Source organism: Moschus berezovskii, chromosome 18 (assembly GCF_049115385.1).
Source record: "Moschus berezovskii isolate FMDL1 chromosome 18, NW_MosBer_1.0, whole genome shotgun sequence".
In the NCBI taxonomy this organism is placed as follows: domain Eukaryota; kingdom Metazoa; phylum Chordata; class Mammalia; order Artiodactyla; family Moschidae; genus Moschus; species Moschus berezovskii.
This window is the reverse complement of record NC_142477.1, coordinates 41679223-41698787: the sequence shown is the minus strand read 5'-3', so window position 1 is coordinate 41698787 and position 19565 is coordinate 41679223. Positions and strand designations below refer to the sequence as shown.

The window sequence follows — 19565 nt, the reverse complement described above, 5'->3', positions numbered from 1 at the left end:
TGACATTCTTTAACTAAAGGCTTCAATTTAATTTTAGACAAAAATTGTAACAAAATATAAAATCAGTTAATACTAGAGGAATACCTTTTGAAAATTCTTCTGAAATAGAATGTAACATGGTAGAATGCTTTCTTGTACTCCAGTGAGTATATGAGATGATCCCATACATGCTAAAAGCAAGAACACCTTTAACTTTTTCAAGAAAAAAGAAAGATGAATAAAAAGATCTCAGAACTGATCAGTCAAAGGATGAAAGTAACATCAGTGGAATATAGTAAGCAGTGTCTTCTGAGCTATACTGGTTAAAAATGCATGCGTGAACTATAAGTAAATATTTATTTTTTACCAATATTTTTAAACTAATTTTATGGAACAAAATGCAGGGTCAAGATCAAAGAAATTAAGGGGGAAATATGTTGTAATTTATATATGAAGATCAAGTTCTACAGGCAAAACACACCAGAAATGTGAAAGGAGAATCATCCTCCTTTTTTAGTGCTCCATGAAAAGAAAATCTAATAGTCCTCACCATAGGGAAATCACATCTATCCCTGGCAGTTTTAAATGCATTTTTGTGTTTAATATTACTGTAGAAATGCCACCACATTCCATTAAATAGCTCTCTAGGAACCCAGAGTCATCCATTGGCCCTTTTCTTTAAGCAAAATAAGCCCCAGCTGATTCAACATTATGCAATATGGACTATTTTCTTTCCTATTGCTTGTTTTCAGAGTTTAAGACAATTGTGTATTCTCTAACATAGCATTGCATTAAAAAAAATAAATTTCAATAAACTATCTTTAAAGAGAACTTGTGGGGCCTTTTTAACATTCATGGGTGTTCTGATTGCTCCAGTGTGCTAATCTGGGCCAGGGATTCCATCACTGCCCAGGACACCAGAAGACAGAAGATTGTACTGTTCAGTCGCTCAGTTGGGTCCGGCTCTTTCCTATCCTGTGGACTGTAGCCCACCAGGTTCCCCTGTCCATGGAATTTCCCATGCAAGAATACTGGAATGGATTGCCATTTCCTTCTCCAAGGGATCTTTCCAACCCAAGGATAGACTCTGTGTCTCCTGCATTAGCAGGCAGATGTTTTACTACTGAGCCCGCAGGGAAGCCTCAGACAGAAGGCACTGACGGACAATGCAGAACTTAGGGCAGGATAGTGTATACTAATTCACTTCCCAGTGAATAAACTCAATTCTAAGATTGAAAAATTAAGACTCAAACATTTTAAATAGCTCAGTTACAAACAAAGCTTTATCTTAGGTAATCAAAGTAAAAATTAATATCAGTGTTTAAAAACTGTCATTATTCACAAATATTCTGCGTTTTAAAATTTCTTCCTACAGAGATTCACAGCCTTTTCCTAACAACCATATTTAATCCTGGGGAATGGTTCACAACCTTGGTTGCAGATTAAATCACCTGGGAGCTCTTAAAATATGTGTGTTGGTACCTGGACCTCACTCAACCTAATTAATTAGAATTTTTAATTAATTTAATGTAATTATAATTTCTAGGATTTAGAAAAGGGCAGTGGTATCTTTAAAAAACTTCCCAGGTGATCCTATTTGCGACCCGGCTGGAGAATCACTACCTTAGACCAGTTCACTTCTCTTATAGTAATTGACTATATCATAAGTTGGTATCATAAGATACAACCCTGGCTTCATTTTAAATAGATATAAAAAAATTAATATATAGATAAATTTTTAAGCCATGAAAATTAGTCTTTCAAAAAGTGTTCTTTGGGGGGGAATTCCCTCATGGTCTAATGGTTAGGATTTAGCACCTTCAGTGCTGGGGCATGGGTTCAAACCACAGTCGGGGAACTGAGATCCTGCAAGCTGCATGGCGTGGTCAAATTTTTTTTAAATGTTCCTTTTTTAAAAAGTTTTTTCTATGACATTAGCCAAACCACCTGATTACATAGGAAGGGTTAAAAAATATAGGGGAGTCAAGAATAGGTTGGATCATCTGAAATTGCTGATATGTAACAATGTTTAAACTATACTTCGGTCATTTTATATTTTTCAACATGATAATCTCAAACTTCCATTTTAACTCAGCCTCTACTCTCTTGAAGAATATTCTACATTAAGAAAAGTCATCATTTATCACAGTCAATGTACTAGATTTCTAAGAAAAATAACTAATTGAAAATGAAATTTAATAAAAATGTAATGCTATGAATTCTCCATTATACACTATTCTTTTTATGTTGTGAAACTAAATGCTGTTTTATGTGTGTTCTGCCATCCTAGTCAAGGAGCCAAGACCAAAGCCGAAGAAAAAGACCCTAAGAAGCTAAAAAAGCAAGAAAAAGAAGAAAAAGACTTCAGGAAAAAATTTAAAGTATGTTACATTTAAATATCATACAAAGTTCAAAGCCTTAATGAAAAAACTGATGATTATCTGTGTAATTATCAATATCACAGTTATCCATCACACCTTTATTTTCTACAAACTTTGTTTTAGATTTAGATTTATTCCTATAAGAAATTAAGCAAACTCTTGTACATGCCCAATATACATACTGTAGTAATCATCTAAATTTAGCTGTCCTTTGAAACTCAATAAGAAGGTAAGCTAAAAATAAAATGATTAAAAATGATTTGATATATATATATATATGAAATATTATTCAATCATGAAAAACAAGGAAATCCTGCCATTTGTGACCATGTGGGTGGACCTCAAGAGCGTTATGCTAAGTAAACTGTCAGACAAGAGGCAGAGACAAATACCGCATGATATCATTTATATGTAGAATCTAAAAAAGCCAAACCCACAGAAACCAAGAGTAAAGTGGTGGTTACCAGAGGTGGAGAGCAGGGGGAGCTGTTTGTCAAAGGGTACAAATATTCAGTTATAAGATGAGTAAGTTTAGGGATCTAATTACAGCATGGTGATTGATTATAGTTATCAATACTGTATTACATACTTGAAAATTCCTAACAGAGTACATCTTAAATGTTCTCACTATGAAGAAGAAGTGGTAATTATGTAAAGTGATTGAACCAATGAAATTGAAGTTTTGATGGTAATCATTTTGCAGAAAATGAGTGTGACAAGTCAATGCATGTACATCTTAATTTTTTTATTTTAAAAATAATTATTATATTAGGTTGGTGAGGTTGCAAGTGATTTTTCTCCAAAAGTTTTCTTTAATCTTATGTTATCTTTTGAAAAGATAACAATGAACTAGTTTTTTTAACAAAATTTGAAATTTTTCTGGAATTTTTAACAAAATTTCTTAATAAGTCTGTCTATAAGTGAATTACTTTAATAATACACATCCATCAATAATAAAAATTTTCCCTTATTTTTCCAGTATGATGGTGAAATTAGAGTCCTCTATTCCACCAAAGTTGCACCCTCCTTATCTTCTAAAAAGTGGGGCAACAGAGATCTACAGATAAAACCTGGAGAATCCCTGGAAGTCATACAAAACACAGATGACACAAAAGTTCTCTGCAGGAATGAAGAAGGAAAATGTAAGTCACACTTACTCTTCAGAAATATGATGCTCCAGCATTTAACAGATAAACAAGTTTTAGTGATCACTCCAAACTGTTTTTGCTCCATGCTTTGTAAAGTCTGGAAAATTCACATTAAGAAACTGGAGATCTTGTTGGGCTGGAATCAATGTATTTCATTTTAATCTTTTTCATTTCCCACCTGCTATATTTGGCACTGAGTTGCAAAGATAATGCCAAAGTAGTGTTTCTGGAAATATGGTCGCACAGACCCCCAGCATCAGAAAACTCTGATGAGATTATCACAGTTGCAATACCCTAGCCCCACATTTGACTTGCTGAGTCATGAGCTCTGGGGGTCAGACAGAGATTGTTAAGTCTTCCCTAGTTCGTTCCTATGTACACTAAAGTGAGAACCACTGTGCTAAAGAACTGAATGATTCCTGGTCTGGTCTGGTTTTAAAATTATATCTCATATGTCATACCTAGCATTTCCAGTTTTCCTACCTTGCAAATTCACTTGTTTTCATTTCCTATTTGGCACATTTAATATAACCTACTCTTCCAAATAAATATAAGACAGTCCTTTCCTCTCTGACAGCTACCTAAGCTGACAGATGGAAATGTTTTTGACCAATTTTAAAAGGTAGCTTATTTAATTTAAGGTTCAGGGAAGAGTAAGTCAAAATTATGTTGTCCTATATTTAAAACTGAATAGCCAGCCCGGCTGTCCCGTATCAGCCCAGTAAGTCTGCACAGAAAACTCTGAGTTCAATTTTAATGACAGGAAGGTGACTCAGGGACAGGAACCAAAATGGATTTTTTTAAGAATAAAACACAGTGACTCAAGGGTGGGGAAAATGGATCTAAAGTTTTTATGGACAAGGTGTGGCTGGCTGTAAAAGGGAAAAATGGAATGTGGGTACAAAGGATAATAGGCAGGGGTATGTAGTGTTAAAACTAGAATGTCATGGGAGATAATTTGAAGAAAGAGCTGCAGGAGACAAAGAATACCCCCTTCCAATCCAGGATTTGTGAACACACACCCTAAGGAATAGTCTTAAATGCAGATAACTGCTTGCTTTAAAGGGCTGCCAAAATATTTTTTTAATGCTCGATTTTTAAATTATTAAAGTTATGATGAATATACCAAATTGAATATTTTGGGATGATTATGATAACATGAGGAAATGCTCATGATCCATTAGTAACAGAAATAAGAAGCCTGTTTAATAAAGGATGGGGTTTCTTTACAGCCATGTTTAAAAATATGTAAATAAAACTAAAATGCTAATAATGGCTGATTAATGTGATGAACTGAACTGAACTGAAGGTGATGAAGGTGGGTGTTTCCCAGGTAATGCTAGAGGTAAAGAACCCACTTGCCAATGCTGAAGACATAAGAGACGCTGATTGAATCCCTGGGTCAGGAAGATCTCCTGGAGGAGGGCATGGCAACCCACTGCAGTGTTCTTACTTGGAGAATCCCATGGACAGAGGAGCCTGGCAGGCTACAGCTTATAGGGTCACAGCAAGTCGGACAAAACTGAAGCGAATGAGCATGCACGCATGCGCAGGGTGATGGGCATAAGTGATCGTTTCTTTCCCTCTGCTTTTCCAATTATGTCACATTTTTCACAACAGACGATTGATCTAATGCTTGTTATATGGACCTTTCTCCAGAGGACAAGTTTCAGGCTTATTTTGACCTGCTGCCTGGAGATTCCTGTCCTTAACAACAGGCCCCATCTAGAGCAATGCTCCTAGACTTAAAAGTACATACACTTCACAGAGATCTTGTTAAAAATGTAGATTTTAATTTAGTAGATCTGAGGTGAGGAGTTTTCCCAAGGTCTCATGTAATTCATTCTGCTAGTCCACAGAACAGACTCTGAGTAACAGGATGTAAATGACCTCAGCAACAAACATGTATAGATACAGATGGGCAGATGTAGATTCAGCATCAAAAACAGAAATTTGGAGTCCTATCTAGGAATCAACAGACCTTAAACAGAAGAAAGAGCAGCAACCATTCAGGGATAATTTGTAATCTGCTGTCATTTTCTATTTGTACATCAATCATTCTAAATACTGCTATGAATACTGGAGGGCTCCCATCTTCTTAAGAATTTATCATCTGTTAAAAATGAGAAGTGAAAACATTACATGATAAAATCAAGGGTTCCTTGTTACTTTTTTTTTTTTTTTTTCTGGTGTAGGACCAATGTAGTTTACCGTTCCCAAGCTCACGAATAACTAATTCCATTCTTTGGTGGTTTGGGGTTCATCTTAAACAGAATGAAAATCATCTTATTATATCTTGTGTACTAGTTATTTTTTATTTAAAAACTTTCTTTGGCCTGGATTTTGTCTTAGTTTGGCCCCCTGAATTGGAAGGTGAGTCCGGTAAACTCCTGCGGGCAAGTGGCAGAGTAGACTGGAAGAGAAAGTGAAAGTGAAGTCGCTCAGTCGTGTCCCACTCTTTTCTACCCCATGGACTGTAGCCTGCCAGGCTCCTCTGTCCACAGGATTCTCCAGGCAAGAATACTGGAGTGGGTTGCCATTTTCTTCTCCAGGGGATCTTCCCGACCCAGGGATCGAACCCAGGTTCTCCCGCATTGCGGGCAGATGCTTTAACCTCTGAGCCACCAGGGAAGCCCAAGGCAGTTAATAAAACCTTGTTATCAAAAAGAGGTATCACTTGGGTAGGCGGAGCTTGCATGCTCAGTTGTTTCAGTCTTATCCAACTCTTTGTGACCCTATAGACTGTAGCCTGCCAGGCTCCTCTGTCCATAAGATTCTCCCAGCAAGAATACTGGAGTGGGTTGCCATGCCCTCCTCCAGAGGATCTTCCTGGCCCAGGGACTGAACCCACATCTCTTATTTCTGCATTGGCAGGCTCAAGCAGTAGTGTTATCCTATCCGGTGGGAAACAAATAGGGGTATTTATACATCAACTCCTGTCCATCAGGAATTGAAGCCTACCCCTGGGCATGTGGCCAGTCATTCAGGACACTGAGAAAGCAGACAAAGAGAGTTCTGGAAGCCAGGGAAAAAAGTCATCAGTAAATAAATAGAAAATGCAATTACTATCCGTTGCAAGTAGAACCACAAAGCCCTGAAATCATGAGGGTGAAAGTATATGGGAGGGCCATCAAAAGCATCTTCAATTGCATTACTCCATTCAGTCAGTAAAGAATCTGCAGTGCAGGAGACCTGGTTCAATCCCTGGGTTGGGAAGATCCCCTGGAGAAGGAAATAGCAACCCACTCCAGTATCCTTGCCTGGAAAATCTCATAGAAAATCACTCAGCCTGGTGGGCTGCAGTCCATGGGGTCGCAAAAAATCAGGCACAACTGAGCGACTAACACTTACTTACAATTCAATGATCAGATTTATTTCATTTCCCTTTTATTTTCCCAAATCTCTTATCTTTCTTAGTTTTTCCAAAATTGCTCCTTATTCTTTCCCTGAACTGAATCCTTGATGTTTTTAATTTTCTTAATTTCTGATCCATTCCTCAAATATCACTATAGTATTTGGGACAGTTGCTGTGTGGATTTAACCCTCCCTCACCTGGATTATTCCAATAACCTTTCAAAAGATATGTCTCCCTTACCATTACTCTCAGCCAGTCCACTCACCACACTGTTACCTGAATGTTATTTTTAAAAACACGAAGTCTTTAGGGTTAGTATATAAAGTCCTTTATGATCTAGCCTTCCCCTCATCAACTATTTCCCATCTGCAGCTGACACTTCAGAAATACAGACTACTGACTTGTCATTCCCTGAGTAAATTATGCTGTTTCGTCCTTCTATACTATTTTATTCTATTTGGAATGCCCATAAATTATCTATTAAAAACAAACCAGTTGTCATCTAAAATTGGAAGCACACTCACTCCCTCCTCCCTAGCCTCCCTAACACAATTAATCTCTCCCTTGCTCCACCATACCACTACTGTTACTACTGCAATTGTCATTGTTTTACCAATGTATTACTTATTAAACTCTGAGTTTGAGAGTAACTTCAATGAAATGTTCTCAACTTTGTATTGCCAACACATTCTACACTGCCTGGTACCTTGTTTTGGACTTGCTGAATTGAGAATAAGAATTTGGAGACTGCAATTGTTTAACCAGATGAAAATATGACATACTGACATTTGTGGGAAGAAGTCTGTTGAACAGTTTAACTTGTTTTAAGACACAGTTCTCTGTCTTAGCCTTAGTAATTCAGTTCACTTGTTGTGTATCATTTGAGAGACTCTAAATTTTTCAGTTCCTTTTTCTACATGTAATTAGCAGTAATAGCATTTGCAATCCAGCACCATGGTAATCCTAACATTTTCCTTACTTTCTATTCTTTTTTAATCTGGCAAAAAGAAAAAAAAAGAGAGAACACCATAATTTACTTAAACATGATTTGTAATGATAGAAATCTAAGGCTAAAGCATGAACAGTAATCCCTTCTCACTGTGGAGTAGAGTACAAGCCACTTTTACTGGCATTAGCACATTTGAAAAAGTCTCACCCACAGACCTGTAGAAGAGCATATTGTAGAGGCATTAAGATCTTAAATATATATTTGATGGCACATTCCCAAATGTTTAGAATTTCTTGATAATATTTGTGCATTTTCCTCAACTCAATGTCTCATACGCTGTGAGTTTTCCCACCTCCTGTCACTGGAGAAAATTTTCCTACGAATGAGACATGAGATGAGTTATTTGTGGTCAAAATGTTCTCCATTTCCTTTGGGCATCAAAGGAAGGGAAATTTTAAAGGTACTTTGAATGTCCCCAATCCAGCTGATCATTTCTTTGCTTCGGTAATTTTGTTTTCCATTTTAAAACAACACGTGCTAACTGAAGAAAAATTTTTTTATTCAGAAATTTAATAATTCATCTGATTTGAAACCCTAAAACTAAGTAGGGAGAGAGAAAGAAAGGAAAGAGAACATTTCTAATACACTAGGATAATAATTTATATTTAGTATTATATACTGCATTTCATTTTTAATTTCTGTTCCACTATGAGCATTTTATCTTGAAGCTCAACATTGTTTCACTTGCCTGGGTAAAAGTATGCAATGTGACTTTATTGTTTTTAAACTGCATGAGGCCAAATTGAGTAAATTTAACTTTATTTCTGGGCTTGCTTACAACAAATGAAATGAAAAGGAAATAATACGATTCATCATTTTTACTGAGTAAAAAATTTGAAAATATTATAACAACGATCTCTTTCATTTTATTCCAAAGATGGTTTTGTACATCCTTGGTAATTTTATATTCACAACGCCCTTCGGAAAGGTCAGTCAATAGTTCTAGGACACATCTGCCCTGTAGCAAGTAAACATTAGGGGAAGAAATTAACTGGCATGTATAGAGAGTGGTTGTGACTTTCTTAACTAGCTCTACCCCACCACATATTTCAAAGCATTTGCTTCAAGCCTCTATGTTCTATGTTCTGCTCTATGAATGTGAAGTTTCCAAATAATAATTTCATATGATATATGAGACTCCCTGGTGTGCCAGTGTCCATCATATTATAGAGCTAACTAAACACAGCAGCTCCTCTGCATGTTTCAGAACTACAGTGAGTTTTTCTGTTTATTTCATTTGTTTGTATTTTTCATTAATGTTCCCTATGATGGTTGTATGTGGAACATGTGAGCAAAGAGAACATTTTCTACCGCAAACAAAAATTTGTTTCTAGGAACTATAATGGAGAGATTGTATAAAAATTCATGGTAAGACACTTGTTCTGACACTGTCATGAATCATACTTCTAATATAATGAAGTTTTAGCAGAGGTTTTTAAAGGTACTAGACAGCAAAACCTATGCTGTATTAAAAGTTGTTCACCCTGTAGAATGCTATTTAATAATGATTTTATAGCTAATGAGCCCTAAATGATCACATCATTTCAGGGAACTAAAATAGAGCAGCACAAGACCAATCCTGCTCCAACCCCTTAATATGTTTGCTCTCAAATAATATTCCCAATCATTGATGTTTATGTATCTCACAACTACAAAAACAGCAACAACATTAGTGCTTTCCTCAAAAGAAAAAGTGGTTAGAACTCTTGAACAGACAAGATATAGGAGGAAATGTAATAGAGGTTTGAGAAGCTAAGAAAATATATTTTTTATAATTAATTTTGTGAGATTAGGTAACTAAACTCTATTATGAGTTATTAACTTTGATCACTGAAAGGACTGTTTTACGCCTAATTACAGATAGTGTTTTATCCATGTTGACACAATTTTAGCATAATTAAGATTTAAAAAATAGATGTTCTATGGTGGTGGTGGTATTAAGTCATGTCCGACTCCTGCAACCCCATGGACTGTAGCCTGCCAGGCTCCTCTAGCACAGGAAAATAAAAACCTTTAATTTCCAAAATGAGGTTTATATTCTTTATTTTGGATTTTGTTTCTTTTGACCTTCTAAATATTTTTTACAAATGACAACAAATATATTTGATGCCAGAATAATTCCAATCTATGGCAATATTTTCTTATTTCTTATATATTTATCTAATTGTCTACATTCTAATTTTAGTTCAGATACTTTACAAAGCCCAGACAACTAACAAAGAGATTGACTTCATCATTGAAGGCTTCAGTCGTTATTTTTAAATTATTAATCTTAACATGAATATCATGGGAATACTTATTTTTTTTTCCAATTTGTTTTAAGAGAAAATTAAAAATGAAAACATAACCATCAATTTTAACTAACGAAAAAATTAAGTTTACTTACTGTCTGTAGAAATGGTTTACACTTTATGTTAGCCCTAAACACAGGTACAGGTAAAGACAGATTTCCACTATTGGAACCCTGATGCAAAATCTGAAGTTTGTTCTAAAAGTCTGTTATTTGCACAGAGTATCTCTTTTGAGAGACACACAGAGAATTGAATTTGCTAAAGATTAGCTTATCCCCCTTTAAAAATCATGCTAAATGGATGATGTCTAACCTTACATTTTTCAAGCTTGTTAATGTGAAATGAAAGAACTTTGGAATCAAAGGCAACCTAAGGATCATAGATATTAATTTTAGATGACCTTTATATTAACTTTTTCCACATCTGCTTTAATTGAAATAAAATGAAAGATATAACATGGTCTCATTTTTTTCATATTCCAAGAAAAATATTACTTTAGTCTCTTTTTATCATTTTGACATATGCTTCATTACCTCTATGCTACAGGAATTCAAAGATAACTTTGATTCTTTATTTTCCAAATATGACTCTTATAAACAATCTTTATCAAAAGTGGTGAATCTTTTGACAGAATATTTGGTGGAGTGTTTTTTCCCTGGAATATTTCCAGGGAAAGTTTGTTTCTTTGAATTTTAATGCACAATTTCAGTTATATGATTCTAACTTAACATTTTTGCATGTTAAGTCAGTGGCAATATGATATTAATATGTTTAAGTAAGTTTCTTAACATTTGTATTAATTTTTGTTTATGAACTTCCTGCTTTGTCATTTTTTACACATTTACGCTGATTTAGAACCCAAAACCAGAACTGAGGTGGAGCAAAACCAATAAATTGACTCTGGGACAGAAATTATTTAGATACTGATTGGCAAAGCTATAAACAGTACTAATGTCAAGCTTGCAATAGTGACTAGGTGCCAACACAAAACCAATAGCTATAAAGGTTAGTAAATTAATTAGATGTCAGCAGACACTTTCTTGTGAAAAATAGTCCTTATTTTTTCTTAGGAGTATTTTGCTCAAGAGGGCAAAAATAAAGTGGAAAAAAATTATTTGCTTTCCTGTATAAAATGTCTATCTTCTATTTAACAGAGGAATCACTGAAATCTCTGATATCTGACTCGATGGACATGAGTTTGAGTGAACTCCGGGAGCTGGTTATGGACAGGGAGGCCTGGCGTGCTGTGATTCATAGGGTCGCAGAGAGTCGGACACGACTGAGCAACTGAACTGAACTGAACTGAATAATTATTTGTTCCATGAAAGATGAAAATGCAAACATTGACATTCTGTCAACTGGCAAAAACAATAGTGAAAGATCTTTCACACTGATTATAAGAGAGCTGTTTTGAAACCTTTTAGAATGCACACTCCCCCAAGTAATCACTAGATTGCAGATCTGAAAGGGGAGTAGAATATAATTCTGACTGTCCAGTGTAAAAAAAATGGAAAAGTTAAATCTTAGACCTGAAGATATTTAAAATCCCTATCCATGACCTGGGCTTCCCTTGTGGTTCAGCTGATAAAAGAATCCACCTGCAATGCAAGAGACCCTGGTTTGGTTCCTGGGTTGGGAAGATCCAACCCAGAGGAGGACATGCAACCCACTCCAGTGTTCTTGCATGGAGAATCCCCACGGACAGAGGAGCCTGGCAGGCTACAGTCCATAGGGTCGCAAAGAGTCAGACATGACTGATTGACTAAGCACACACCCCCGTGACTTACTCTTATAACTGGAGAAATTATGCTTAATAAATTCTTAAAATTGTGCCACATGCGTAACACCTTGAAGAAATAGATTAAACTGTGAAAGAAGCTTGGGCTACAACATACAGTAGCTTAGGAAAGAAAATATTGGTTTTTAATTTAAGGGAGAAGGAGGAAATATTGTAAATGGCGGAAAACAGGAGAGAGAGAAAAAAGAAAGAGAAAAGTGGACACAGAAAAATGAGTCATATTTGGAGACAGATATAATTATTCAATATATTATATGATATTCTTTTAATTATTAAATTCTATTTCAATTTATTTAAAAATAGTAGAGAGTTTTCAAGTTTATATTGTTAATAAAATACATTTTCTTTTTCTTTTTTTAGATGGTTATGTCCTTCGGAGCTACTTGGTGGACAAGTAAGTCTATTTTCTCCTCCTACTATACTTTCAGAAAGAATGATATTCTTTTCTTTAGCAATGACTCCTAATATCATTTAAATAACACAATCTACTGCTGCTGCTGCTGCTGCTAAGTCACTCCAGTCGTGTCCAACTCTGTGTGACCCCATAGACGGAAGCCCACCAGGCTCCCCCATCCCTGGGATTCTCCAGGCAAGAACACTGGAGTGGGTTGCCATTTCCTTCTCCAATGTGTGAAAGTGAAAAGTGAAAGTGAAGTCGCTCAGTCATGTCCGACCCTTACTGACCCCACGGACTGCAGCCTACCAGGCTCCTCCATCCATGGGATTTTCTAGGCAAGAGTACTGGAGTGGCTTGCCATTGCCTTCTCCGAACACAATCTACTAAACTATCATAAATAAGTTTTAAAACAATACTCTGTACTAATGTCAATATGGTAGTATCCATAATGAAGTTAGTTTTAAGTGTCACTCTTTTAAATCTGAAAGAGGAGCCCTTCTCATTCATGATTATACCATTGCTGTTTTTATATATTCATTGGAGACAGACATAGCAAACATTGGATACAGGTCAAAATTGCTAGCACTTTCATTAATACTTTACTTTTCACTAGCTGTTAATGTAGTTGAGGGATGTCCCTGGTGGTCCAGGGGTTAAGATTTCACCTTCCAATGCAGAGGGTAAGGCTTTGATCCCTGATCAAGGAACTAAGATTCCACATGCCTCACAGCCAAAACAAAACAAAACAAAAATGCAGTTGATTGTATTGATTGGAGAGCAATAGCTTCTGCAGAGTAGGTACAAATATCATCTGTTAACAGTTTATAGTTTGGCTGCTAATCAAGGGCTTTTCTTTACTCACACCATGCATCATAGAATATTAAGTTGCCTTTTTTGGAAGCATGCCAAAAAGAAAAGATAGAGGTCAATGATTCTTCTATTTTTATGAATAGGACATTGTCACGGTCTGGTACTAGTGCTATTAGAGTCTCCCCTCCCCCTCCCCACCTCCCAATGTTATAAGATTCTGTTCCAAGTAAACCAGTGAAAGAAATGAGCTCCATTATCACAGTAGGTCATATACCAATCCAGAGATTTACAGAATTTGGCATAATTAAGAAATCAAGGAGGATTCACAAACTGTATCCATAAAAAACCTGACACCATCAGAAAGAGATAACTGAAGGTTAAGTGCTTTGTCAACAAACTAGTAAAGAATCAAGAGGAAGATGATCATAACACTTTTGTTTTCTTCAGCGCATTAATCACAGTAGTAGACATTGGACTTTTCAATAGGCTTTACTCTATGAAAGATACAAATTTCAAGGAAAGAATGTGTGACAAATAATGGGACCACATCTTCATCAGTGATTATAACAGGATGATTTGGAGAGAATTCAGAAAGTGTACTCTCTAAGTAACTACTGCTTTACCATCTATTGAAGTGAACAGTTAATAAATGTTTATTGAATGAATGGTAGAAAAAAATCTGTCCTCTTAGCATTTGTATCAAATTTCCATTAGCCAAATCATTCCTCAATCTCAGAAAAAGGATTCAAACAGAAGACATAGGGAACACAAGGCATCTGCCGTGGTTAGCAGCAATTTGAAAAGCCTCTTGCTTCTAAATGCACAAAGATAGTACAGGAACCAAGAGTAGGTCTGGTCTAAGTGACAAACTCACCTCACATTCCTGCACTTCAAAACCGTGTCCTCCATTTCAAGGTTCTATTAATATTTATAATTCTATTTTAATTACTTGCATGTCATTCTCTTCTCCATTAGCTTATAAGCTTCTGGAAATAAAGGCTGTGTCTTAGTTATAAATCTGTTCTATTGAGGAGAGACTCAATGTGTGTGTAGAACAGAATATGTCACAAAGATTCAGGATCAGATAAAACCTAAAATGTGTAAAAGTCACAAACCATTATTAGGGATGCTGCCTATAACCACAAACATTTTTAAAATTACGTAACATAAGAATCACCTTATGAACCATATCGTGGCTGCTTATTTTGTAACCAATACTTACATATTTTTTAATTAGTATTTACATATTATGATTAGAAACATTGTAAAAATGATACACCCTTTTCCTATGCCAAATATTTTTTTATTTCCTTCAACACTTGAAGTTCACATGAAAGTAGTATACATCTGATATTAACAAACAAAGAATTCATCAAGAGTTTTGGATTAGGGCCCCCAGTAGAGTACTGTGCTTTGGTTTTTCAGTTTGTTCAGTTCAACAAATATTTCTCAACCAAGGACCGATGTATGCTAGGCTTATAGTTCAACTGAAAGATGAATAAGGCATGGTCTGTGCTCTTGGGGCATGTTTTCACTATTCTGTATGTCTATGATATGGAATAAGTTTGTGTGTGTGTATGTGTGTGTGCGTGCGTGTGTGTTTAAGAATGGAACAGATTAGATTAAGTCAATAAAAGGGGATGCAGATATATACAAAATTTCTTCCCATTTATAAATGTATAACACATAATACTCATCATCATAATACTTCTCATCCTTAACTGCCTTGTATCACATAAAATAATGTTATTAAACTTTTAACCTAAATGTTACTTTAATATTAAGAAGATTATTTCATTAAAGTAAAATTTATTTTCTACTTAACAGTGATGGAGAGATTTATGATGATATTGCTGATGGTAAGTCTCGTGTGGCACTCACCACAGTGAAGAATGGTGAATTTACTGTTCTTACAAATACTGGAAATAGCTTACAGGATTAATAGGAGCCTTCCAATCTGATCAGAATTTGAATCACCTGAAAATGTTAGGAAATGTAAATACCTTGATATAATGAAAAAAACATTTTTGTACATGACTGGAAATGAACAGAAAATCTCTTATTTCCTTTGAAAATAAAAGAATAAAAATATTTAGTGATTTTTTCATTATACCATGAATCTTAACAAGAATTGCTTTTAGCCACAAAAAAATATTTACTGTGCTTGGACAGTAAATAGGTACATATTACATAACATGTATTACTCATTAGTATTATCTAAGCATTGAACACTTCTAAATTGCAATCGAAAAATTTAATCTCACCTGAAATGAATCATAGTGTAATGTTCCTTTTAGTCTCCTTTTAAATGTATGATTCTTATTGATGCCTAATATTTTCAGCCTCATCCAGAATTACTTTCAAAAAGTACATTTAATAAAGTTTCAGATTAAATAATCCTGAGTCTCATTTTGATAGAGAATAGATTTTTCCAGAAACTTTGTTTGGAAAAGTACACTAAGCAATGAGTGTTAAATAAATATATGGGTTCCATTTATGGGTTGCTTTTTCATAAAGTGAGCCAATTCTACTTTTTCTTAATCCTAAACCAGGAGAGTATGAATCATTTACATTTCCAATGTATGAACACTTAGAGAATATGTATTTTGTGTAACTAATTTAAATTTCTGTCTTCTTCTTTCAGGTTGCATCTATGACAATGACTAGCTCTCAGTTTTGGTCATTCTGCTACGTTCATTTGACATCAATGTGAAGTCTGGGTTTTAATTGACTTGTGTTATTGAGTATCATAGAAAATGGATGCACAAAGCTACTTAGTACTTTTGTCAAAAAATTCCAGTTACTTTTATACATCTTGAAATTTTGGACTTGGAAAGTGATAGCTCTGCCTAATCAACATCTTAGAAGCCTGTATTTATGAGATGTAAAAAATATTAAAAACCCAGTTCTGCCTCAGCTACAAAGAATGCACTTCTTTTAGTCCATCAATAGACAACTTTTCCTAAAAAAAATCATTTGAGAAGAAATGACTGTGTTGTCTAAAGAAACATAAAGAACAACAAAAAATATAAGGAAGGAAATTTTTAGACTTTTCCTAAGAGGGAAAACTATTGTTTGTACTTCTAATGATCATATCTTATATTCTGCATTCAAATTACCTAGCTTTTAAAAGGCAGGACTGTCTCCTCTATTATTGGTGGGTTAAATGTTTTTAAAAATGATAGTAGTAGTGGAACTTTTGTATAAAGTTTGTCTCTATTTGTTAATTGTGAATATGTTTTAATTATTTGATGAGAATGTATGCAATTCCTATACACACCTAAGATTAAAACGGTGGAAGACTTCGTCTAAAATGTTTTCTTTTTGTAGAATTGTACGCTAACAGTATAATTCTGTTTAAAGTGCTCTTGTAACTAGAGTGGATATGAATGAAGACTACCCTAAAATTATGAAGAAGGAAGTTTGAAAGTAACTAGCCTTTAATGCACCTCTTTGCTATGAAGACTCTTTTAAAGGTTTTTGTCTTTTTTCAATTAGCTCTATGGAAAAAAAAATTTAAAGCCACTTTACTGGAAAATTAGCCAACAGAGGGGATACAAATTAATAAATCTTAGCGTTTGGGGTGGGGTGTTTCATATTAGTACATACTCAACCAAAAACAACCCCAAAACAAAATGTGAATCATTTGGGTTCCAAATGCTGAGAACACTAAACACGGCACAAACTGAAGAGACCTAACACCCAAGAAAAAAGTATATTAGGAAACTTCTTCAACTTCAACCCACTCCAGTATTCTTGCCTAGAAAAGTCCCATAGACAGAGGAGCCTGGCAGGCTACAGTCCATGGGGTCACAAAAGAGTCAGACAGAACTTAGTGACTAAACAAACAAAATATGAATTGAGCAAATCCTAATGCTGGCTCTGCTATTAATGAACCTTGATGTGATATTGGATAAATTATTCATCCTCCTCCTATTAACAGTTATCTCATTTGCAAATTTCAGGCTTAGACTAAGTCAGTTTTTCCCAATGTTTTCACTATCACTTCTATAATCCTCTTCTGCCCTAGCCCTGTGTTTTAGAAGCTTTTGCTGATTTTTAAAACTCAGTGATGAAATAATGATTAACGCATTACCCATGTTTTAATATTGCAAAGGCCCACCCATTGGAGAGTCTGAAGAGTAGCCCCTCTGAATTGAAATAATTCCAAGTAATTATAAAGGAGTTCAAAGTCTTCATATGGGTTAAGTGGGAGTTCTATTAAGTACTTTGAAATGTAAAAATAGATCATCAACTACTTTGTTCCATGTATACATTCTGGGAGTCTGAGGCCTCCAGATTAGAAGACACTGGTCTTAAAAGACCCTTTCCAATTATGAAATATTTTGATGTCTAATTTTTGATAGAGGGAGCCAGTATTTGCTCATGTGACGAATTTACTTTAAAACCAGATAAAATTACATCATTCATGTGGTTTTTGTTTCTTAAATCAGGTAACAAATATACAGAATACACTGACAGTATGTTTCCAGTAATTTTTTCTTCTGATTGAGAATAGTATAAACTCAATACAATGTCAATTTTAAAAATGCTAAATTATATCAAGAGAATCTTTTAGAATTTTGGTTCATACACAAAGAAACAGATACATGCCTGTGAAAGATTTATGTAATAGATAATTGCCTTAATATAAAGGAAATATCTAAAGCATTAATTTTAATATACTAAATATTATTTCTGTTTTGGTTTTACATAAGGAATTTTGTCATGTGAGAAGAGTGACAAATAAATAATACCTTCAGCAGATAACTTTGCCTCCTACTTATCGAGAAATCAAGGCTCGCAGGCTTTCTGTCCCATAACTTGATCCCATATCTGTATAAGACTGCGTTTGAGCCCATTCTTACTCTTTTGGCTTTGCTTTCAGAGGATGGGATACCTCCGGTTCAAACCAAACCTTCCACCACTGATGTCCCTGATATTCGCCTCCTGTTTTGTGATAGAAATTGAGATAACCAAGTGCAAATGCTTCGAATATCCTACAAGGTGCAGCCTTAATCCATATCCATACACTAACCCAGAAAATAAGATGTCACACTCAGAGGCAAAGCCACAACCGGTTATCTCACGTTTCCTGCCTTCTCTGGAGTCTTCTTTCACAATTATTTCATTTTCAACCTCCCTCTCTCACTCCTTCCCCATCCCTCTTTCCCTCCTCAGTTCAGTTCAGTTCAGTCGCTCAGTCGTGTCCGCTTTCCCTCCTACATTTCCTCTTTTCTACGTTTTTCTCCCATTATGCAAATTCCCTCCTTTAGGCTTACAAACATACTCAAGTCTTTCCTGCTTGAAAAACAGGAAATCTTGCCTACCATCCAAATACCCCTGTAACTACAGTCTGTTCTAGCTTCTTTTCCTCACCTTGTTGTCTTTCAATGGTACGGTATATGGAATTCCCTGGTGGTCCAGTGGTTAGGACTCCATGCTTCCACTGCTTGGGGCCTGGGTTCTGTCCCTGGTCAAGGAAGAAAGACCCTCACATGAGATATGCTCCCCCCCCCCAAAAAAAAGTAGATTATGTGTGGCAGCCAGGAAAATGTGCCTCATGGATCTTCAACCACAGAGAGCTTAATTAACCAAAGGGCCCATTCCTGCCAATGCCAGCCTTCCTATAGACTGCTTTTATGTACCCAGCAATTGAGTGTGGCAGGCCTGTTCCTGAAAGATACAAAACCTTCCAACAGCCTGGCTAACCCTTCCTTACTATCATAGCACTCTGAGATGCTTTGCCCCAACCACCTCTTCCTCCTCCCTTTCTGGGTTCAGACTTGCCTTGCTCCCTGTGGATTCCTCCAGCCTTCCCTGCCTTCCTCCCATTTCCTCTGACACATGTATTTGCTCCTCCCCCGCTCCCATATTACTGTGTTTTCACTCCATCTTGGTGTTTGCTTTCCATAAGACCTGCACTGACCACAGTTGCGCTGGACAATTTGTAAAAATACACATCCTCCTCAGATCAACTGAATCAGAATAACTGGTGAAGAAATGTTTCAGTCAATTTTCTTTAATTGAAGTATGGTTGACTTACAATGTTGTGTTAGTCTCAGGTGTACTGAACGTGATTCAGTTATACATATATATAATCTATTATAAAATTATTATTTGATAATTATTATGAAACATTGGGTACAATCCCCTGTGCAATTCTTGTTGGTTTCAATCAATTTTTAATTAACTCTAAATATGAATTTAATGTGAAGCCCTGGCCCCTATTCACCCTCTACTACATTCTCAAGTTATATTCAATCTTCAACTTACTGCAGTCTGGTCTCTGCTACAATTACTCTCAAATCAATGTCATGTGGATATCCCACAAGTACCTCGAACTCATGTGACTCAAAACTGAACTTATCCTCTTTTCCCTTTTCAGCCGATGATT

General features: G+C 35.5%; 1 protein-coding gene across 4 annotated transcripts in view; it reads left to right on the top strand.

The window, feature by feature from the left end:
• The window catches only part of FYB1 (FYN binding protein 1), a 181505-nt gene extending 165023 nt beyond the window's left edge, over positions 1 to 16482 (top strand). For all 4 annotated transcript variants that reach the window (XM_055422135.2, XM_055422136.2, XM_055422137.2 and 1 more), the window contains 5 exons: positions 2270 to 2360; positions 3340 to 3502; positions 12322 to 12355; positions 14996 to 15027; positions 15813 to 16482. In XM_055422135.2, coding sequence (XP_055278110.2) covers positions 2270 to 2360; positions 3340 to 3502; positions 12322 to 12355; positions 14996 to 15027; positions 15813 to 15835 — 343 coding nt within the window. In that variant the 3' untranslated portion in view covers positions 15836 to 16482. The remainder of the gene's footprint in view (positions 1 to 2269; positions 2361 to 3339; positions 3503 to 12321; positions 12356 to 14995; positions 15028 to 15812) is intronic.
• The last annotated feature ends 3083 nt before the right edge of the window (positions 16483 to 19565 follow it).